The sequence below is a fragment of the Xiphophorus hellerii genome, chromosome 12, assembly GCF_003331165.1.
Source record: "Xiphophorus hellerii strain 12219 chromosome 12, Xiphophorus_hellerii-4.1, whole genome shotgun sequence".
NCBI lineage: Eukaryota > Metazoa > Chordata > Actinopteri > Cyprinodontiformes > Poeciliidae > Xiphophorus > Xiphophorus hellerii.
In genome coordinates, this window is record NC_045683.1 from 19,587,486 (window position 1) to 19,604,260 (window position 16,775).

Below are 16,775 nucleotides of genomic sequence, written 5' to 3' on the forward strand. Positions count from 1 at the left end.
AAATAAGATTCATCATAGCTAAAGTCAGAATCATGCCAGAACCTTTGTTACCACTAGAAAAAGTGTGGCTTCTCAGTAATTTGACAAGGGAAATTTTAACAACCAGTGAAACTGTACACATATTTGAGTCTGTTCATGTAATTCTGACAATGCTTGGATTTATATATATATATATATATATATATATATATATATATATATATATATATATATATATATATATATATATATATATATATACAGTATATTAGTTGTTTGTTCATTTATGTCATACCATCTTGAAAAAAGTGTTTCAGAACCATCATTAAAATCTCAAAATTATATGACTTTCAATAAAACTCTGACTAACACGGCAGCTCTCACAGATGCTGAAAGTAACCATAAGCTTGTCAAAGCATTTTTGTCCCTTGTAAAGTAACACCTTCGCTAAACAGATACTTAATCACAAATATTGCAAGATAAGCTTGACTATGACAGGAAGGAGTTTCCTACACCAAAGGTCTCAGAATGGTTGGCATCGGCAGTTTGGTGCACATGTATGTGTGTGTCCCACGTGCATTCACGTGTGTTCAGCTCATCCCTACCTGTAAGTGTCTCGGCAGAATGCCAGAATCTGTTTTAGAGCCAGAAACCCAGCCAATAAGCCACAAGCCATCAGCAGCCAGGTCAGATTAGCTTTCTGTCATTGGCGTTGTGCTGATAACACCACAATGAGTGGCACTTCCCTACTGCCATGTCACCTCGGCCGGCCCACACTTGTCAGCCATCCGCCGGTCAGATAGTGTCTGTCAGTTAAAGAATAGATAAAGGGGAAAGTCAAGGGGGGGTGGTCTCCTCTGTTGGTTTAATGCTCCAGTTGAGGAGTTTTTGTTACTGATGAGGGTCATCGAAGGAAAACACAGCCTTAAGACAAAAGGAACAAGCAAGGGAAAGTTGACTGGCACATTAGCTCGGGCCTCTCTATCAGTCTGCTTAATGAGAGGAGACAAGGGCTCTCTTGAGTTATGAGGATGACCATGGGAACAAATACCCAACAAAGTACGAGAAAGGAGGAATATACTGTTACGACTGTTTGCCTCTCTATTTTTTTGAGTTTCAAATGCAAATAAACAATTATCATCACTGTTGTCTTAACATTTATGAACTTTCTCTTTACACTGCTACTTTTAAACTTCAATCACGTTTTTTCTTAATCTATCAATCTTGCTCATTTGAGGTTTTCCCAGCCTTCTCCACGCTAACCAATTAAAATTTCATAAGAGGCCCATCACTTTTTCACACATATCACTGATGATTAACCTTCTGGGATAACTTTGACAGAATAGTCTCCTGGATAGATTTAGTCAATCTGTCAACAGGCATCAGTTCAAGCAGGATGAGACCCATGTCAAACATTACCTCTCTATTCCTGAACAGAGTCGCGTCTGCCAAACACTATTATTGAACTGGCACTACAAGAGCGTAACCTAGCCACCCTGGCAGCATTAAAGGTGCACGGTTAAGAAATATTAATGTCATATCCAATCAATCATCATTACCTCGGGGGAAAATCCTGTTTAAGGTGTAGAAGCATTAGCAATTTTTAGCTTTGGGAATGTCAGGATATCCTGCTCCTGAAATGTGTCTAACAATGAGCCTCCTCTCTGCCTGTCAAAATATTTTCCCTTTTGTCCTGAGGAATCTGCTCAAATCAGGCAGCTTCCTCTCTATAAAGTCAGCAGCAAATTGGAAAAGGCAACGTCTCCACCTACAGGTGGAAGAAGAGTATTACATGTATGCCCTGTTACTCTGAGAATCAGATCAGGCTAAGCACAGTAAGAAAAAAATGTGATTTAGTTTTGTTCTATAGCCAACATGTGTTTGTCTCATCAGTGAAACACTTTAAATACAATTTATCAACAGATTGGTCTGTTTTGTCCATATCATTAACATATTTCATGTTTTAAAATAAAATGTGTTGTCTAAGAGTACATTAAATCCCAAAACATAAAAATCAAGACTCTAAGCCTTAAATATTATATACAATAAAAACTTCTGCAATTATATCAGCTTTAAACAGCAGAAAAGCAGTAACATATAAAAAACTAATTAGTAAATAACTGGTACACAGCTGATTAAATCTCAGCTGGTTCTGTTCTGAATCCAACACAAAGGCTACTAAAAAAGTTTTTTTTATTATTTATTTACAGTGACAAATTGGGAGTTCTCGAAGGTAGTGGAGAGTCTATCAGCAACAAGACTGGATGTCCCTATTTAATGATGTGGGAGCTCAATGCATTGACATCAAAGGTAATGACATCTGCAGGTGGATCTGACACTACAAGTGTTTTTTTATTATTATTATTTCTATTTCTTTAGACATCTTAGTGGTAAAAGCATAAGTTTCAATTTTAAAGATCAATGAGATTAGAAATCTATATTTCTTCCATGCCATTTTGTTGCAGTTTTTGTAACTGACTGTATGGAGTTGTCACTCTTTTTATGAATTTGTTAGTTGTCAGAAGTTTTGTTAATTCCTGTTTTTTTTTTTTTTTACTGTACCTCTCTTATAATATACAATTATAGAATAAAACATTTGTTTTTCAGCAGCTTAGAATCTAAACAACAGGTGCCGACATTCAACTCTCAAACAATAAATGTTGAAAAATCATATATAAATACAAGATGTTTTTTTTCTAGCAGTTGCTAGAACTTTGACAGTTATTGCATGTTGATTGACTGTATGTACATTTTCAATTGAAAACATGTTCTATTCTTTAGCAGAGTGATTTGATTTTGACTATGTAATGAATTTAAATGGTGTAGGAAGACATGCTATGTGGAGTAAATAATGCTCTAGCATGCATTAAGCACTGTAGACTACATAATTAGACAACCAGCTAAGGCTGTCAGGTTTTTCTTTCTGGACATGTTGAAAAAAATCCTTAGTATAAGCGCACTTGTCATACATTGTGTGCTGCCCATGTGCACTACTACTACGCTATTTACACAACTGTTAAACAAATGTTGCAGCAATGGCCTAATAATAACATACATTCTCAAAAAACATTATTCAAATCTCTGTTTGTGCAGATGAAGATCAGGATGGCAGATGCTTAAAACTAAAGGTGAAGTTGATAGCATAAGCTATTTCCTGAAATACTTGGAGACAATTGTATAACATGCAAATATCATTTTAATTTAGTGTTGGTTGATCCTTAAATAGTAAAAATACCTAAACAAGATGGTGTCATGGCAAAATCAATGCATGTCATGGTTTCATGGTTTAATACTGAATCCCATATCTTTGATCCCAATATACATTTACTGAGAGTGCATATTCACAAAATACACTTATTTTTTCTCACTTTTTGATCAGAATGACACATTTTTAATAGATATCCATACAAAACAGGAAACAGTGTGACAGAAGCTTAATTAATGTGTTCATATTTAATGGTAAACATTGCATACAGTATTTCTGCAATATAACACTTGAAGAAAAATATCAAATGTCTGCAGTAAATTATAAAAGCTAAATAAAGACTGAATTAGACATGTATTAGCTGTACAATGTTATTAAGGCATTCTTATTCATCTTGTTTCTAGCAAAAGAGTTTGCTTTGATGCTTCTTTGGTTTGGTGAAGTTTGTAATTCAGCTCATATTAAATTCAAAAGTAATTTATTTATCCAAGTATTTCCTGTATTTATCTGTGTTGCAGCTGATTTTATTTAACTTAATGCTAAATACCAAATACCAGACAGGGCATTTGTTGTAACACTAGAAAAAATATGTTCTTTTTCTTATACATATAAAGAAGTGCAGACTGTGTTGATGCTTAAAATGAGCATAATAGAATATAAAATATTACAAATTAAATGAATTTATGCAAAAGGATGAGATCAAGGGCAGACGTAACTTGTTTAAAAAGCATTACATGTAAGAATAAAAACAAACAGAAACATTTTGAAGTAGTTTAAGTGTATAAAGGCTGTATATTTGAAAGTTAGGAGTACATACAAAAAGAGATACCATTAAAATAAGCAAAGAACTTAGAAACATATGACCTAAGAATTGAAAAGGAGAGAGTCATTGATGTTTTTAATACATTCTTATATACAGTATGTTGAATTGTGATGAGTCAGATTGTGTTCCAAAAATGCAATCAACTGTTAAAAACTAGGTAATGAGACATACATCAACATACAACCCATATATATATATAAAAAAAATAGTTTTTCAACATCAGGAGTGAAGTTCAACATCATTTTCTGCTGATTTTTCATCATTTGTTTTGTTTCTTGCTCTGGTTTGGTCAATTAACCTGTGATCATGTGAGAACATCAGTAGCTGCAGAGCTCCAAAATAATGGAAGAGACACAGGATGATGATTACAAAGACGATACCTGGTATATGGATACGAATGGTGGTGCTTGGTATGCTTGTTATATGTGTGGATCAAAAAGAAGCACTGCAGTTAAAACATGTTTGTGTTACTAAGAAGCAAACCAAGTTCCCCATCATCTGCGCCCCCTTATTTCTCCCCCTGACTTACATTTCCACTGCTTCTCAAAAGAAAATAAGTTATTTTGGTCCAGGGAAAGGTCTTTACTATTTTATCCATACGAAATAAGGCTAGGTAATTTCTGCATACTATGTTGTTCTCCAAACAAAACATCAAAATAAAGAGTTACACTTTTCTTTATGCTTTCTTCAGTACAAGGAGTCTCGTGTTTCTTTATTCTTCCTACAGAAAAGAGAGCATAAAGTTTCAGTGGGAGGATTAAGGTAAAAACATGCAGAAACAAGAAAAGAGAAGGTGTCCCTGAGTGTATGTGTGCATGTGTGTGAAAGTGTGTGTGGGTGTATGGTGTGCCTCTGTCTGCCTATATGGTTTCCACGTAATTAGCGGGGAATAAACCCTGACGGCCGTCTTTGCTCCAACCCCTCCACCAGGCTTTGTCCACTGTCTCCACGTCCCTGATGATGTCACCGGGTTCAAAGGAGATCTCGGATTCGTCCTCTGTGGGAAACACAAGATAACATGGTGAAGACCAGATAATCACAGTGTAATTACTGCAAAACGGAGGCACTTTATGCGAACATGTGTGGTAATTATCCTCCAAATGGCAGCTTACCTGCCTGGTAGTCATATAGAGCTCGGACGCACATATGTCGGTCGGCTAAATCCTGCAGTGGATAGGAAATTCAATGGGAAAAAAAGAACAAGCTATAATCATAAAATGCTGAATTTCTTGTTCAACTAGCATAATAAGTTTGAGGAAAAATTACATCACTTGCAGGAACACTGACAGATGTTCCAGTAAAATGTTCAGGTAACTTTTTTCTGACATGGTATGTTAAAACTTCTGCAGTCAAATCATGATATACATCATTCATCATTAGCTATTGAAAAGCACAATCCTGAGCATTGGTGAGGAAAATAAATATATGATACCAAGCTGAATTTGTGAAAATATTTCTGTAAGAGGTATAAATTGATTTACCTTTGTTGGAGTTAAATGAATATTTGGGTGTCTACCAACCAACAGGAATTCTGACGTGTACAGACCGGCATCTTTGTTTGCCCATCAGGCAAACAAAGATGCCCTGTCACTTTAAGAAAGTACTCAACTGCTTTTCTAAAAGACAAATGACTTAAAATCGTTGTCATCCTTTCATACCTCTTGACCACCCTGCCCAGTGCAGTCTCCAATTGACCTTAACATTACAGAAAATCTGTGGAGGTAACAGAAACTTTTAGTTGTCGAACAACAGTTGGGGATATCTATCAAGAGGTTGAAACCAGATTTTCTCTGAAGATGTCTGTTAAGCATCTGATCAACTACAAAAAATGACAGACCCTTGTGCCTCTTGGCAAAGGTTTCAGTACCAAGTTTTTTTCTTGCTTGCGGATCAAGTATTGCACTTATTTGTACATGCATACTACAAACTTCTCATGAATTTGTCACATTTATTTCAAGATTTTTCAGCATTTTTTCAGATGTCACATCTCTCTCTGTTAAAATAAACCTACCACAATTATTATGGACAGATTACATTACTGTAATCTGTCCATTACATTAATGGACAGATTAATGCTGAATTAAGTCTAAATTCAGCAGGGTATCAAATAACCATTTCCCTCACTGCATGTCAAGCTTCTACTGATCTTAGTGATTTTATGCCACATTGTTGTGCTACCATTAAGAAATACATCACGGAAATCCATCTTTATTTTATTCCCAATTGGTAAGGAAGAATAAATCTCTGAAGAAAATGTGTAAACGTTGCTGTACGCATTAAAACATTCTATATAGGGCTGTGGAAAAAACACCTCTTGTCCATTTTCAGAGATCTGCTGCTCTCTATCCTCAGTGATGTCTCCATCTTCTGTGGTTGTGTTAACTCTGTAGCAGACAGGAGACTCAGAGGTGCTGCCGTCTGTGTCTGTTGGACTCAAGGACCTCACTGAAAATGCAGATGAAACTAACTTAGAACAATTCAATCTGAGCTGAAACTGCAAAAAATGTGGTCGTTGAAAAAAATACTGTTAAAACCTGTCCCATTTTGTTCCTCTGTGCCATCACCGTTTGTCATCCCATTGGTTGATGGAAGTAGAGTCTCATGCTTGATATCTTGACAAGCTGGTTCAGGATCTTTGATGACCACATAGGAAATATCTGAATAGAATTGGAGTACATTTCAATTATTTTTGAACATTTCAGCACATTCATGATCTGTGACACTGTGACAATGCAAGTCAGTAATAGTGACAAGAGCTACCTGTGCGTACTGACTCCTCCTCTTCCTCAGAAAACTCAGCAGGCTCAGCAAGAGTCTGGCTGTATCCTGAATAATTGTTCTCTTCTTCGGCTTCCTCTGCCTCCTCTTCAACCTGTGGCATCGCTGCCGGTTCTAGCAGTGATGAAGGGTCAGTTTCCTGTTTTGATCCCACCTGCATCTCCTCCTCGTCCTCCTCCAGTTCCTTCTTGTTATCCTCTTCCTCATACTTCTCTTCCTTCTCCTCTTCCTCGGGTTCTCTGCCCTTACCCTCTTCTTCGTGCTCTTCCTCCTTGTCCAACTCGTTTTGCTCCTCCTTCTCATCTTCCTTCACCTCTTGCACCTCTTCTTTATCTACCTCCGTTGTCTCAATCCGTTCTGGTTCAGCAGTGACAGAATCCACCTCTGGTTGTGTTTCAGCTTCATCTCCCTCCTGCTCCTCCTGTAGTTCCTCTTCCTCATCTGCTTCCACCAGCACAGCTTGTACTTTGAAGCCAGTGTCTGAGACCAACTTGGTGTTTCCGAGACTTGGTGTGTTGAATTCTGCTAATTGGAACAATTATACAATTAAAATTGAAATACAAAAATCACAAGTATTTGTTGATGACATTGCAGGCCTTTGCAAATGTATATTTTACACATTACATTGCAACCACAAAGCTCAATGTATTTTGTCACTGTTTTATGTAAGAGAGTAACACTAAGCCATGAATAATTTATGTAGAAGGAATTTAATACATGGCTGAAAACTGACTCTCACATTTGTATTCAGCCTCTTTAAATCTGTTGTCCACTCCATCCACTCTAACCAATTGCCTTTAAAAGTCACCTATTTTAAAATAGAGTCCACCTCTGTGCACTTTAATTTCAGCATAAATCCAGATATACCGTGAAGGCCTTGGATGTTTGTTAGAGAGCATTAGTAAACAGTCATGAAGACCAGAAAAATACCAGACCGGATCAGAATAAAGTGAAGACATTTAAAGCAGAGTTAGGAAAAAAGGAAAGAGTGTGGTACAACGGCAAACCTACCAAAACGGCAGACAGACTGAGCAAGGACAATTTTAATTAGAAGGTAGAAGAAGAAAGCAAATGTTGAAAGAAAGTCACAATTACCCCAAATAAAGTTTGCCATAAACACATCTGTCCTGAAAACACCATTCCCACTGAGAATCATGGCAGTAGCAAAATAATGCTGTGGGAAGGCTTTCCTTCAGCATGGATGGAGAAGCTGGTCAAAATTGGCACTTATAATGTGGTAATATGGGGAAAAGTGGATGGGGTGAGAATAGTTTTTACTTACACTCATGTCTAAAGTACTTAAATGCTCAGAAGCATCTGAAGGTTGATAAATATATAATCTTTCAACACATTTGTTCAATATATTCTTGGCTTGCCATTCAGTCTTACCTGTGTCCAGATCAGGACGGTTTGTTAAAAACTGCATAGGCTCAAAGTTCAAAGGTTGCTGCTCTGCCTCTGAAAGCAGCTGAGAGATGTTTTCATCTATTTCAGTTGGAGGCAAAAAATCTAAGAGACTTGGGGAAGCAGGAGGAGCAGACGGTTCTGTCGGTTCTGAAGCCTCGGGCTCAGCTGCGGCCTGAAACTGGTAGGTACTCTGTGGAATACTGGGCAGAGCTGAAACTGGGGGGGCAGGCCGAATGGGTGAGGTGGGTGGAGACATGGGAGATCTGGGCTTCTGCGGGGAGGTGACTGGGTAAAAATCTGGGCTTCTTGGGGGAGACACGGCCTGGAAAACGGGAGAGTGAGGAGCTCTCGAAAAGGGAGAGACCAACGGAGAAGTGTATGGAGAAGATGCTGAGCTTTCTTCTGCTTTTGAAAAGATGAAAGCTGTATCTGTCAGACTGCGCTGGTATCGTCTAAATGGTTTTCCTGCAGAGGAACAAAGCAGTTATCAGCTCTAAAAATAACACAGGTTGGACATGCAAATATATATATATAATCCTGTGCAAAACAGATTGATGTGTTTTAGAAAGCAATTTTGCATTTTCAAGAGAAAAAAAAATCCTACCACTGCGGGAAGATCCAGGACTGGTGGGGCTCTGTGATGATGATGATGACAGTTGTCTGAAAAACTCTCTGGGGTTCATGGAGCGCTGTGACACTAATGCTGCTGCCTCCTACAGGTCATCAAATATACAGAAGTAAAAAAAATAGAATGTGCAGAAATAAGTACAGCTACAACCAGAAATTTACAAACTCATGACACAAATTAATTTTTTTTCCTCACTGTTTGACATTAACTCAGATCAAACTTCTCTCGTTTTAGGACAGAATTACTACCAAAATTTGTTCTTTTTCAAAGAGTCCTCAATATTTAGAGAAAAACATGTATGTGATTTATTTGTAAGTGTCTTCAAAATCATAAGTTTACATACAGTATAAAAGACAATTATCCTTGATCCTAAGCAAGTGTATATAAACTTCTGAATTCAAAGAAAGTTACGGAAATATCTCTAAATATTTTTCTTGATATATTTTCTAGTATTTAGCAAATAGAAATAATTTTGTAATTCTAACTTAACCAAAACATGAGAAGTTTGGTCTAATTAAACTTCAGACAGTCAGGAAAAAAAGGTGCTTTTTTTTATTTATTTTTTTAGTGTATGTATACCTCCGGTTTCAACTATTTATAGTAATAACTGACTCATTTCAGTTATGCAAAAAGTCCAAATCTTCTAAGAATAAACATGATTTCCTGTCAAAGTCAGTTACAAAAGGGTAATTTTAACAGAGTCATTTGGTAGGAACAACTTACAGCTGCTTTCTCTATGGATTCACTTCGTCTAAGACGAGCCCTCATATCCTCTTCATGCTCTCTTTGCTGCTGCTCCTGGTAGGAAAACAATACATGTATCTGGGTGTTTTATCTGCAAACATTTAAGCCGTGATTTACGGAAAGCACATTTCAAGTAATGTTTTTTGTTTCTTTTTGATTTAGTAGATCGTCTATCGACATTATATGCCCCGTTTTAACTTTCATGAAATTTCTCTGTAGTCATAGCGTCAAATCATAACACTGAAATATTCTGTGATGTGAGAAAAAGCTCTGCAAAAGTTTTATTATCCTCACCCATTTTGACTTCTCCTTCTTGCGTAGCTCTTCTTCTTCTGCTCTTTGTATTTGTCTGTAAAAATAATTTCAATGAAACACGTGAAAGTTTAAAATCTTTTAGCAATTAAACAGATCACAATATACTTTGTTTATTTTGATAAGAATAAATTATGTTTAAATGAGGATGTCAATGAATGGGGTGAACCTTTTGAAGAACTTTGAACTTGGCGTTACTGCTTTTTTTTACATGGAGAATTTGAACTGAGAGCAGCTCTCCCTGGTGTCATTAAATACAATCTATCTAAAGACAAAAAAACTGTTCCAACATTTACCCTCAAGGGCAAGGAGATGGTGACTGCAGTACAAGATGCACACCTAGCTGCATGCCTACATCCTTGCTTCGTAGCTCATAATATAAACTGAAAGTTTGTGTCTTAACTCTCAAAACCTTCAGATTATGTCTAGCTGTTTCTATACACGTTTTCTGTCGTAATTGTGCGGGAGAATGCTGAAGGCAGGAAGTGAGTTAAGGTGTGGATTTGCGAGTGGTTTACAATAAACAGATTTACATCTGATCAGATGTAAACAACCTTATCTTTAAAAACTTTATTGCCTAAAGAAACTGAATGATCGAAAACATGTTCATGCAAATATATTTTGTATTATATTATATTATATTTTTGTTTTATTCTGTGAAGTGAATAAAAAATTAGTCAAAGGTGAACTGGCATAGAGTTCCATGCAGTGTTCAAACCTCTGCTCCTCAATCATCTGAAGTTTTTCGTTCATTTTTCTGTCTCTCTCCTCTGCATCCCTTCGCTCTTTCAGAATTCTCTCTCTCTCAAGGCGCCGTCTCTCCTCTGTTGCCCTTCGCTTTTCCTCATCTTTGCGCGCTTCTTCTTCCCGCTGAAACACACGAATGGCATCAAAATAACATGTATTTTAGCTTATGCGTTCAGTTTTTTTTTTTTTTTTTTTTTTTTTAATCTTGCATTTATTGAAATTATGTTAAGCAAAAGTCCATCTTTGCATTTATTTGACATACTTCAGCACGTGCCCAGAAGGAGTCTCTGTTAATTAGTCTCATCTCCATCGCGGCATTAGTTTTTCTGTAGTTTGTACCCTAAAGAGAAATATAAATGAAACCATATTAATGAGAGTGACACCAAAAAAGTTTGGTTTCATTTGACAGGCAAGTTAGAAGTAAAACGTTTTTTGTAGAAACGGACTTTCTGTCTTAAAATACGTTTTATGGATAAATGAAATGCTCTGTCTCCATCTGATGGACAAACAAAGTAGTGCAAGAGACTCACAACAAGTTCCTCCTTGTCCGCAGACCTGGAGCTCCTCCTCACCCACTGTGTGGGAGCCTGAGTTTGAGTCTTGCTCAGCTCAGCTCTTACCCTGTCCTCTGTCACATCCTCTGGCTTTTCTGCACTAATGAAAGCATGTGCTTCCTGAAACACAGAGGACAAGGAATGAAAAAAAAACAAAAAAAAACGACAGGCGTAAGACAGAGATGAATTTAATCCACTCTCACATGCTGCTATGCAGTGCCTCTGTTCACACACCCATAGACACAATGCTGATAACACACACAGTACTTCTTGTGGTTTTCTCTCGGTCTCATATTAGTTATAACTTTGAGTTATGAAAATTTGAAGCCAAACAGTTGTGCAACTCCTTCAGCTGTACGGACAGCGAGAGAGAGAGAGAAAAAAAAAACAGCAAAGGCCTAAGCATGAGAACAAGAATGTGATGCTTGGTTTATGGACTGCCAAAAGAGGGAGGAGGGAAATGAGAAGTGTAGGGGCCAGAAGATATCCAGAAAATTGTGAGGATGGTATTTTCTAAAGACAGACAGGATTGATACAATTTTGAAATGTATTTTGAGTTATTTTTTTCAGAGCTTATGACCTTAAAAAATAAATCTCCCTAAAGTTGTTTTTTTTACCACCCTGAAACACTGAGCAAACACTCACCATTATTAGGTAAAGTGCCTAATATTCTCTCTCAAAGGCTTCAGTCCCTGGGGATATTTAGAGAAAAACAATAAATCCAAAAATATATATATATATCTCTTGACATTCTGAAACTGAGAGCCTTTAGATGTTTTATCACCACGTCTTTGTTTGGATGCAGGCATCTGAGCGCACCCAGGACCTTAGAATAATTTCCCTGAGAGAATAATTCTAGGCTTGTTCCCAAAGGCCGTGTCTGTCAACCTCCTACAGGAAAGCACAGCTTTATCTGAGTGACAACACTGACACTGAACAGAGCTTTCATTGTGCCTTATAATAAGCATCACTATAGTGTGCAATCCATATCAATCTTGCTGTCAATGCCAACTGCACATACTTGGCTCATGAACCAGACAAGGAGTCCACAGAGCTGCAAGTCAGAGAAGGATGGTCAAAAAACGTATGTAGTAATGGCTCCCGAGTCCCAAAGCAGTTGTGCAGGGATCAATTTTGATATGAGCCAGGGAAGAAAAAAATTTTTTCTCAGAGTACTGACAAAGCTATACATTTTATTTACAGTAAATCAGTAAGAGGAGGACAGTTCTTTTACCTTTAACAGTAAAAGAACTGTTAAAGGTTATCATATTACTCAGACAAAAGAAAGATATTTTCATATTTGTCACTACACTATATGGATACAATCTTTGACACAAGAAGTTAATGAGATGATGACCTCATACTCATCAACAAGAGTCTCGTACTGATGGATTTAACATGTTCCTTTTTCAAGATGGAATGAGGATGCAACAAAAAAAAATCAAAGTATCTTGTACATTAAATAACAGATAGATGTGTTTGAATTTTGAGGATTTTTTATTCCATAGAAAGTCATAATTAGACATACAGTACATGCTTAAAAATATACAAACACCCATCACAAATTCTCTTTTAGCAAACATATCCTGATAGAATATCTTGACATAATTCTGGCATCGAGCCATCTTAGTCCAAATATTTTCAACAGAGCTGAGGGTAATCTCCAAAAGAGTAATCTTACCTTGATTTCTCCATTCCTATACCAATTCAGTGTGTGTTTGGATCACGTTCTACTTGTTTAACACTTAATCAAATTCAGAGGACGCCAAAGCACTTTTTACAACTTTCAGTCACACACACACATTTACATACAGATGGTGGTTACATTGTAAAAGGCCTCTGACCACGAGCAGCAGGTAAGGTAGGTGAAGTGTCTTTCCTATGGAAATGAGGAATCCTTAGCATTTTTTGCATTATTTTTTAAGATCTAAGCACAGATCTTGATATCACTATCTAAAGTAAATGTTTCAGTAGTGATGCGGGGTGGAGAAAGGAGTGTGTCGGTCAATGGTTAGTTTCACTGCATAATTCTGAAATGGGGTGACGCCGTATGATGGATGTGAAATAATCTTTAAGGGTCTGTGGCACTGATGACCTGTGACAATAAAAAGTCACTGTTGGTATGCGACTGGAACCTGTCTGGGGGGAAAAATTAGTCCAAGGTGATATGACAAGATTTTTGCTATAATTGGACTCAGTTTCGCACAAACTGTCTTTCTGCTCTGGAACCAAACTGTTCCACAGCATTTCCCCGACTCAGCTCAGTGGAAGAAGCAGCATAAGTAGACGTGCAAAAATTAAATTTTTTTTCCCAGTAAAAGTTTCTCAAATGGCAGATGGACGACTTATAAAATGTCACTGATAGACTTCCAAAAGTTGATTTTATCGTACATCCACAGCGTTAGCTACAGTGTCTTGCGAAAGTGTTCACACCCGTAGACTTTTTTTTTTCACACATTGTGATGTTACAACCACACACTTCAGTATATTTTACTGAAATTCTTAGTGACAGACACAGTTGTGCATAACATCTGATTTGGAAGAAAACTTGATGCAATGCTTTCGACAATTTCATTTGGAACAAGAGTCACTGGTGTTAGGAGTTCAAATCTTCGCTCAGTCTGTCTCAGTCGCTGTGTGTTTGGGCAAGACACCTGACCTGCCTGGCTGGTCAGAAGGCCTGGTGCCACAGCTGCATGGCAGTCTTGGTTCTGTCAGACTGTCCCAGGACAGCTGTGGCTACAAAGTAGGTCACTACCATTTGCAAGCAAATGACTAAATGTAGAGTGAAGAGCTGTGGGGTTCTTTAGACTTAACGTACTGTGCAGGCCATTTACCCTTTAGAATCAGAAGATTGTCATGAGAATATGAATTCACTTTCACCAAAGACGAAACTTTACAGAACAGCTTTACCCTGCAGTTACAGCTGTAGTTCTATTTGGATTGCTTTCTCCAGATACTGTACATCTTGATACTGAAATGTTTGCCCAATACCTTAGCAAAATACTTCAATATCAGTCAGATTGGATGAAAACTTTTATGACGTCAATTTTCATGTCTTCAAGTTTTAAAACCACAGTTTCAGTTACATTTGGGACTGATAAGGACATTCTTAGACATGAATATTCTTTTATTAAAGATAACATTTTTTGGTGTGTATGTTTTGCATTGTTAACCTGAAATGGTGAACTTAGGTTTTCTTCCTAGACTGCTCTTTATTTTGTTAATTTCCATCATATTCATCAATCCTGACTAGTTCTGTGTTCCTATTAAAAAAAAGCATACAAATAACATGATGCTCCTAGCACCATGTTTGACAGAGGAAAAGTGTGTTCAGGATGATGCTAAGTGTTAGTCTTCGTCAAAAGAGCATTTGACATGTAAGGCGTAAAAGTTAACTTTTTTCCAAGGCATGTGTTGGCTTTCTTCTTGCTACCCTCTCTAAATTCTGCAGTGTGATGCACAACTAATAGTTTTTCTCTCAACAGATTGTCCTACTTAAGACATGGATCTTTAACGCAGCTTTGCTGATTAATGCTCTCCTTGCCAGAGCTGTCAGTTTAGGTGGATGACTCCAATTGTTGACTAAAGTTCTTTACACTGAGATTATTTGACACAGGTGATTTCCAACTATCAAAGTAAAAGAGACCAAATATAAACACACACCACACTGTGGATCTCTTCATTTGTGTATAAAAATGTGAAAGACTTTCATCCCTCCATACATATGTGCAACCTTGTGTAAAAATCCCAATAAATAAAATACGAGGTTTAAAAATTTAAAGCAATAAACAAACAGTTAAGAGCCAATGAGCAACTTGATGAATATGTTTTCAATTGCATTGTTCTCCTTCAGAGTCTGTCAGGGCCACATCAAAGACAATAACAGAAACTAATATCTCTGATGAATTTACACAACGAATCTATAGATGAACTACGTACAAAATTAAGAAGAGTTGAAACCAACGTGATTTGAACCCTGCATAATATAACATAAAAAAGCTGCAGTGTTTCAGGATTCATTGATTTGACATGAACATCTTTCTTCATATTTTGTTTACAGAATCTAGAATGTCTTTTTTTAAATCCAACTTTTCATCCCTGTATTATTACAGACTAATCTTCATATATTTCATACAGACTCAAACAAAAAACCTTACTGATCCAAGTTTTCTTAGCTAATATCCATGGCAATGTGAATCCTTGCCCTCTATTCAGTTTTAGCTTTCATAAGCCAATGCAACTGTAGACTTCAATCTGTAACAGAACCAAATCAGCAGCTGCAGACTCGCCTCGACAGAACCTATTCACTGCCAGCCGAGACATGCAGCACAGATTGCCAAAAAACCTAAGTAAAGAGAAAAGAGGAATGAAAAGGGAGGAAAGTATTAAAGTAATCACAAAGACAATATAAGAAAGTCTCCCACAGTGACGGACAAGATTCTGAGAAATATTAGTTGAGCTTTACCATTAATCAGTGTGTGTTATGAAACTTTTGTGCTAGGTCTAGTTTGCATGTCACTGCAAGGCCAGAAGAGAATTTAGCCTTGCAGCAGATCTGTTTAAAGAGACAATATCTGTTTATGATTTTGTAGAAGCTGTATGCAGCATTCATTTAATCTCTTTCATGTTAGATCTGTGAAAATTGCCAAGACATGTACAGTATGTACTCCATAAATGTTTATGCATGTTCATGTATGTAACATTTTCTGTTTTCTATCAGTGGTGATCCATTAAAGAGGCAGCATGGCTCTTTTAGTGTGTATTATATTTGTGTCAAATGTCTGCAAACTTACAGAGTCTGAAATCCAAACTAAAGAGTCATTCTTCCATGCCGCTGTTCTTTAAGTATTTCAAACCACTCACTGACTCAAGCCTCCTCTTCTTTCACTTAGTTACATTTCATTGAATGCTGATCAGGGGTAACATTATGACCACCAGCCCACTGTGTTGGCCCATTGGGACATGGACTCCATTTGACCCATGAAGGGATGCTGTGGTATCTGGCACCAAAGTGTTAGTAGCATTTTATGTAATTTGTGTAAGTTGCGAGGTGGGGCATTGTTTGCACAGTATATTCTAGATATACAGATAGATTTGAATTCAGAGCATTCCTAAAACATTTTTTGCTTTATTGTACTGTGGTATTATGCTGCTGGAAGAAGCCACAGCCATCAGGAAATATACTTCACGTAATACGGTGTACATTGTCTGCTCAGGTAGGTGGTATGTGTTAAACTAACATCTACTTGAACATTCCCCAAAACCTCACACTGCCTCTAATGGTTTACCTTCTCTGTACTGAACACATGCTACATGTTCCCAGGTAAGCAACACACAGGTACTCAGCCATCAATGTGTAATAAAAGAAAACATGACTTATTTGACCAGGCTAATCTTGTTTTGGAACCTTCAACAGCAAAAATAAATCAGCATGGGAACCCCGACTGGTCTGCAGGTAAGAGCCACAGCAACTTGACTTTTACATTGCACCACATGGTGCAGCTTTTGTTTTCCTGATGTCATTAGGTACTTCAGGTTTAACACCATTTTCTCCTCGTACCCCATTTGATGGATGCTGGCCACTGCAGACCAGAA

General features: G+C 37.2%; 1 protein-coding gene across 4 annotated transcripts in view; it reads right to left on the reverse strand.

Annotated features, from left to right (window-relative positions):
* Positions 1 to 3,343: 3,343 nt before the first annotated feature.
* LOC116729784 (drebrin-like protein A) overlaps positions 3,344 to 16,775 on the reverse strand; it is a 47,160-nt gene continuing 33,728 nt past the window's right edge. Inside the window, exons 5-16 of one of the 4 annotated variants that reach the window (XM_032578561.1) lie at positions 11,154 to 11,297; positions 10,886 to 10,963; positions 10,595 to 10,746; positions 9,859 to 9,913; positions 9,544 to 9,618; positions 8,797 to 8,905; positions 8,175 to 8,657; positions 6,768 to 7,307; positions 6,542 to 6,664; positions 6,319 to 6,452; positions 5,120 to 5,171; positions 3,344 to 5,004 (exon numbers count right to left, since the gene is read on the reverse strand). In XM_032578561.1, the coding sequence (XP_032434452.1) occupies positions 4,868 to 5,004; positions 5,120 to 5,171; positions 6,319 to 6,452; positions 6,542 to 6,664; positions 6,768 to 7,307; positions 8,175 to 8,657; positions 8,797 to 8,905; positions 9,544 to 9,618; positions 9,859 to 9,913; positions 10,595 to 10,746; positions 10,886 to 10,963; positions 11,154 to 11,297 (2,082 nt within the window). In that variant the 3' untranslated portion in view covers positions 3,344 to 4,867. Of the gene's footprint in view, positions 5,005 to 5,119; positions 5,191 to 6,318; positions 6,453 to 6,541; positions 6,665 to 6,767; positions 7,311 to 8,174; positions 8,658 to 8,796; positions 8,906 to 9,543; positions 9,619 to 9,858; positions 9,914 to 10,594; positions 10,747 to 10,885; positions 10,964 to 11,153; positions 11,298 to 16,775 lie in introns of all 4 variants that reach the window. The other 3 variants (XM_032578562.1, XM_032578560.1, XM_032578563.1) reach the window with 3 other exon arrangements.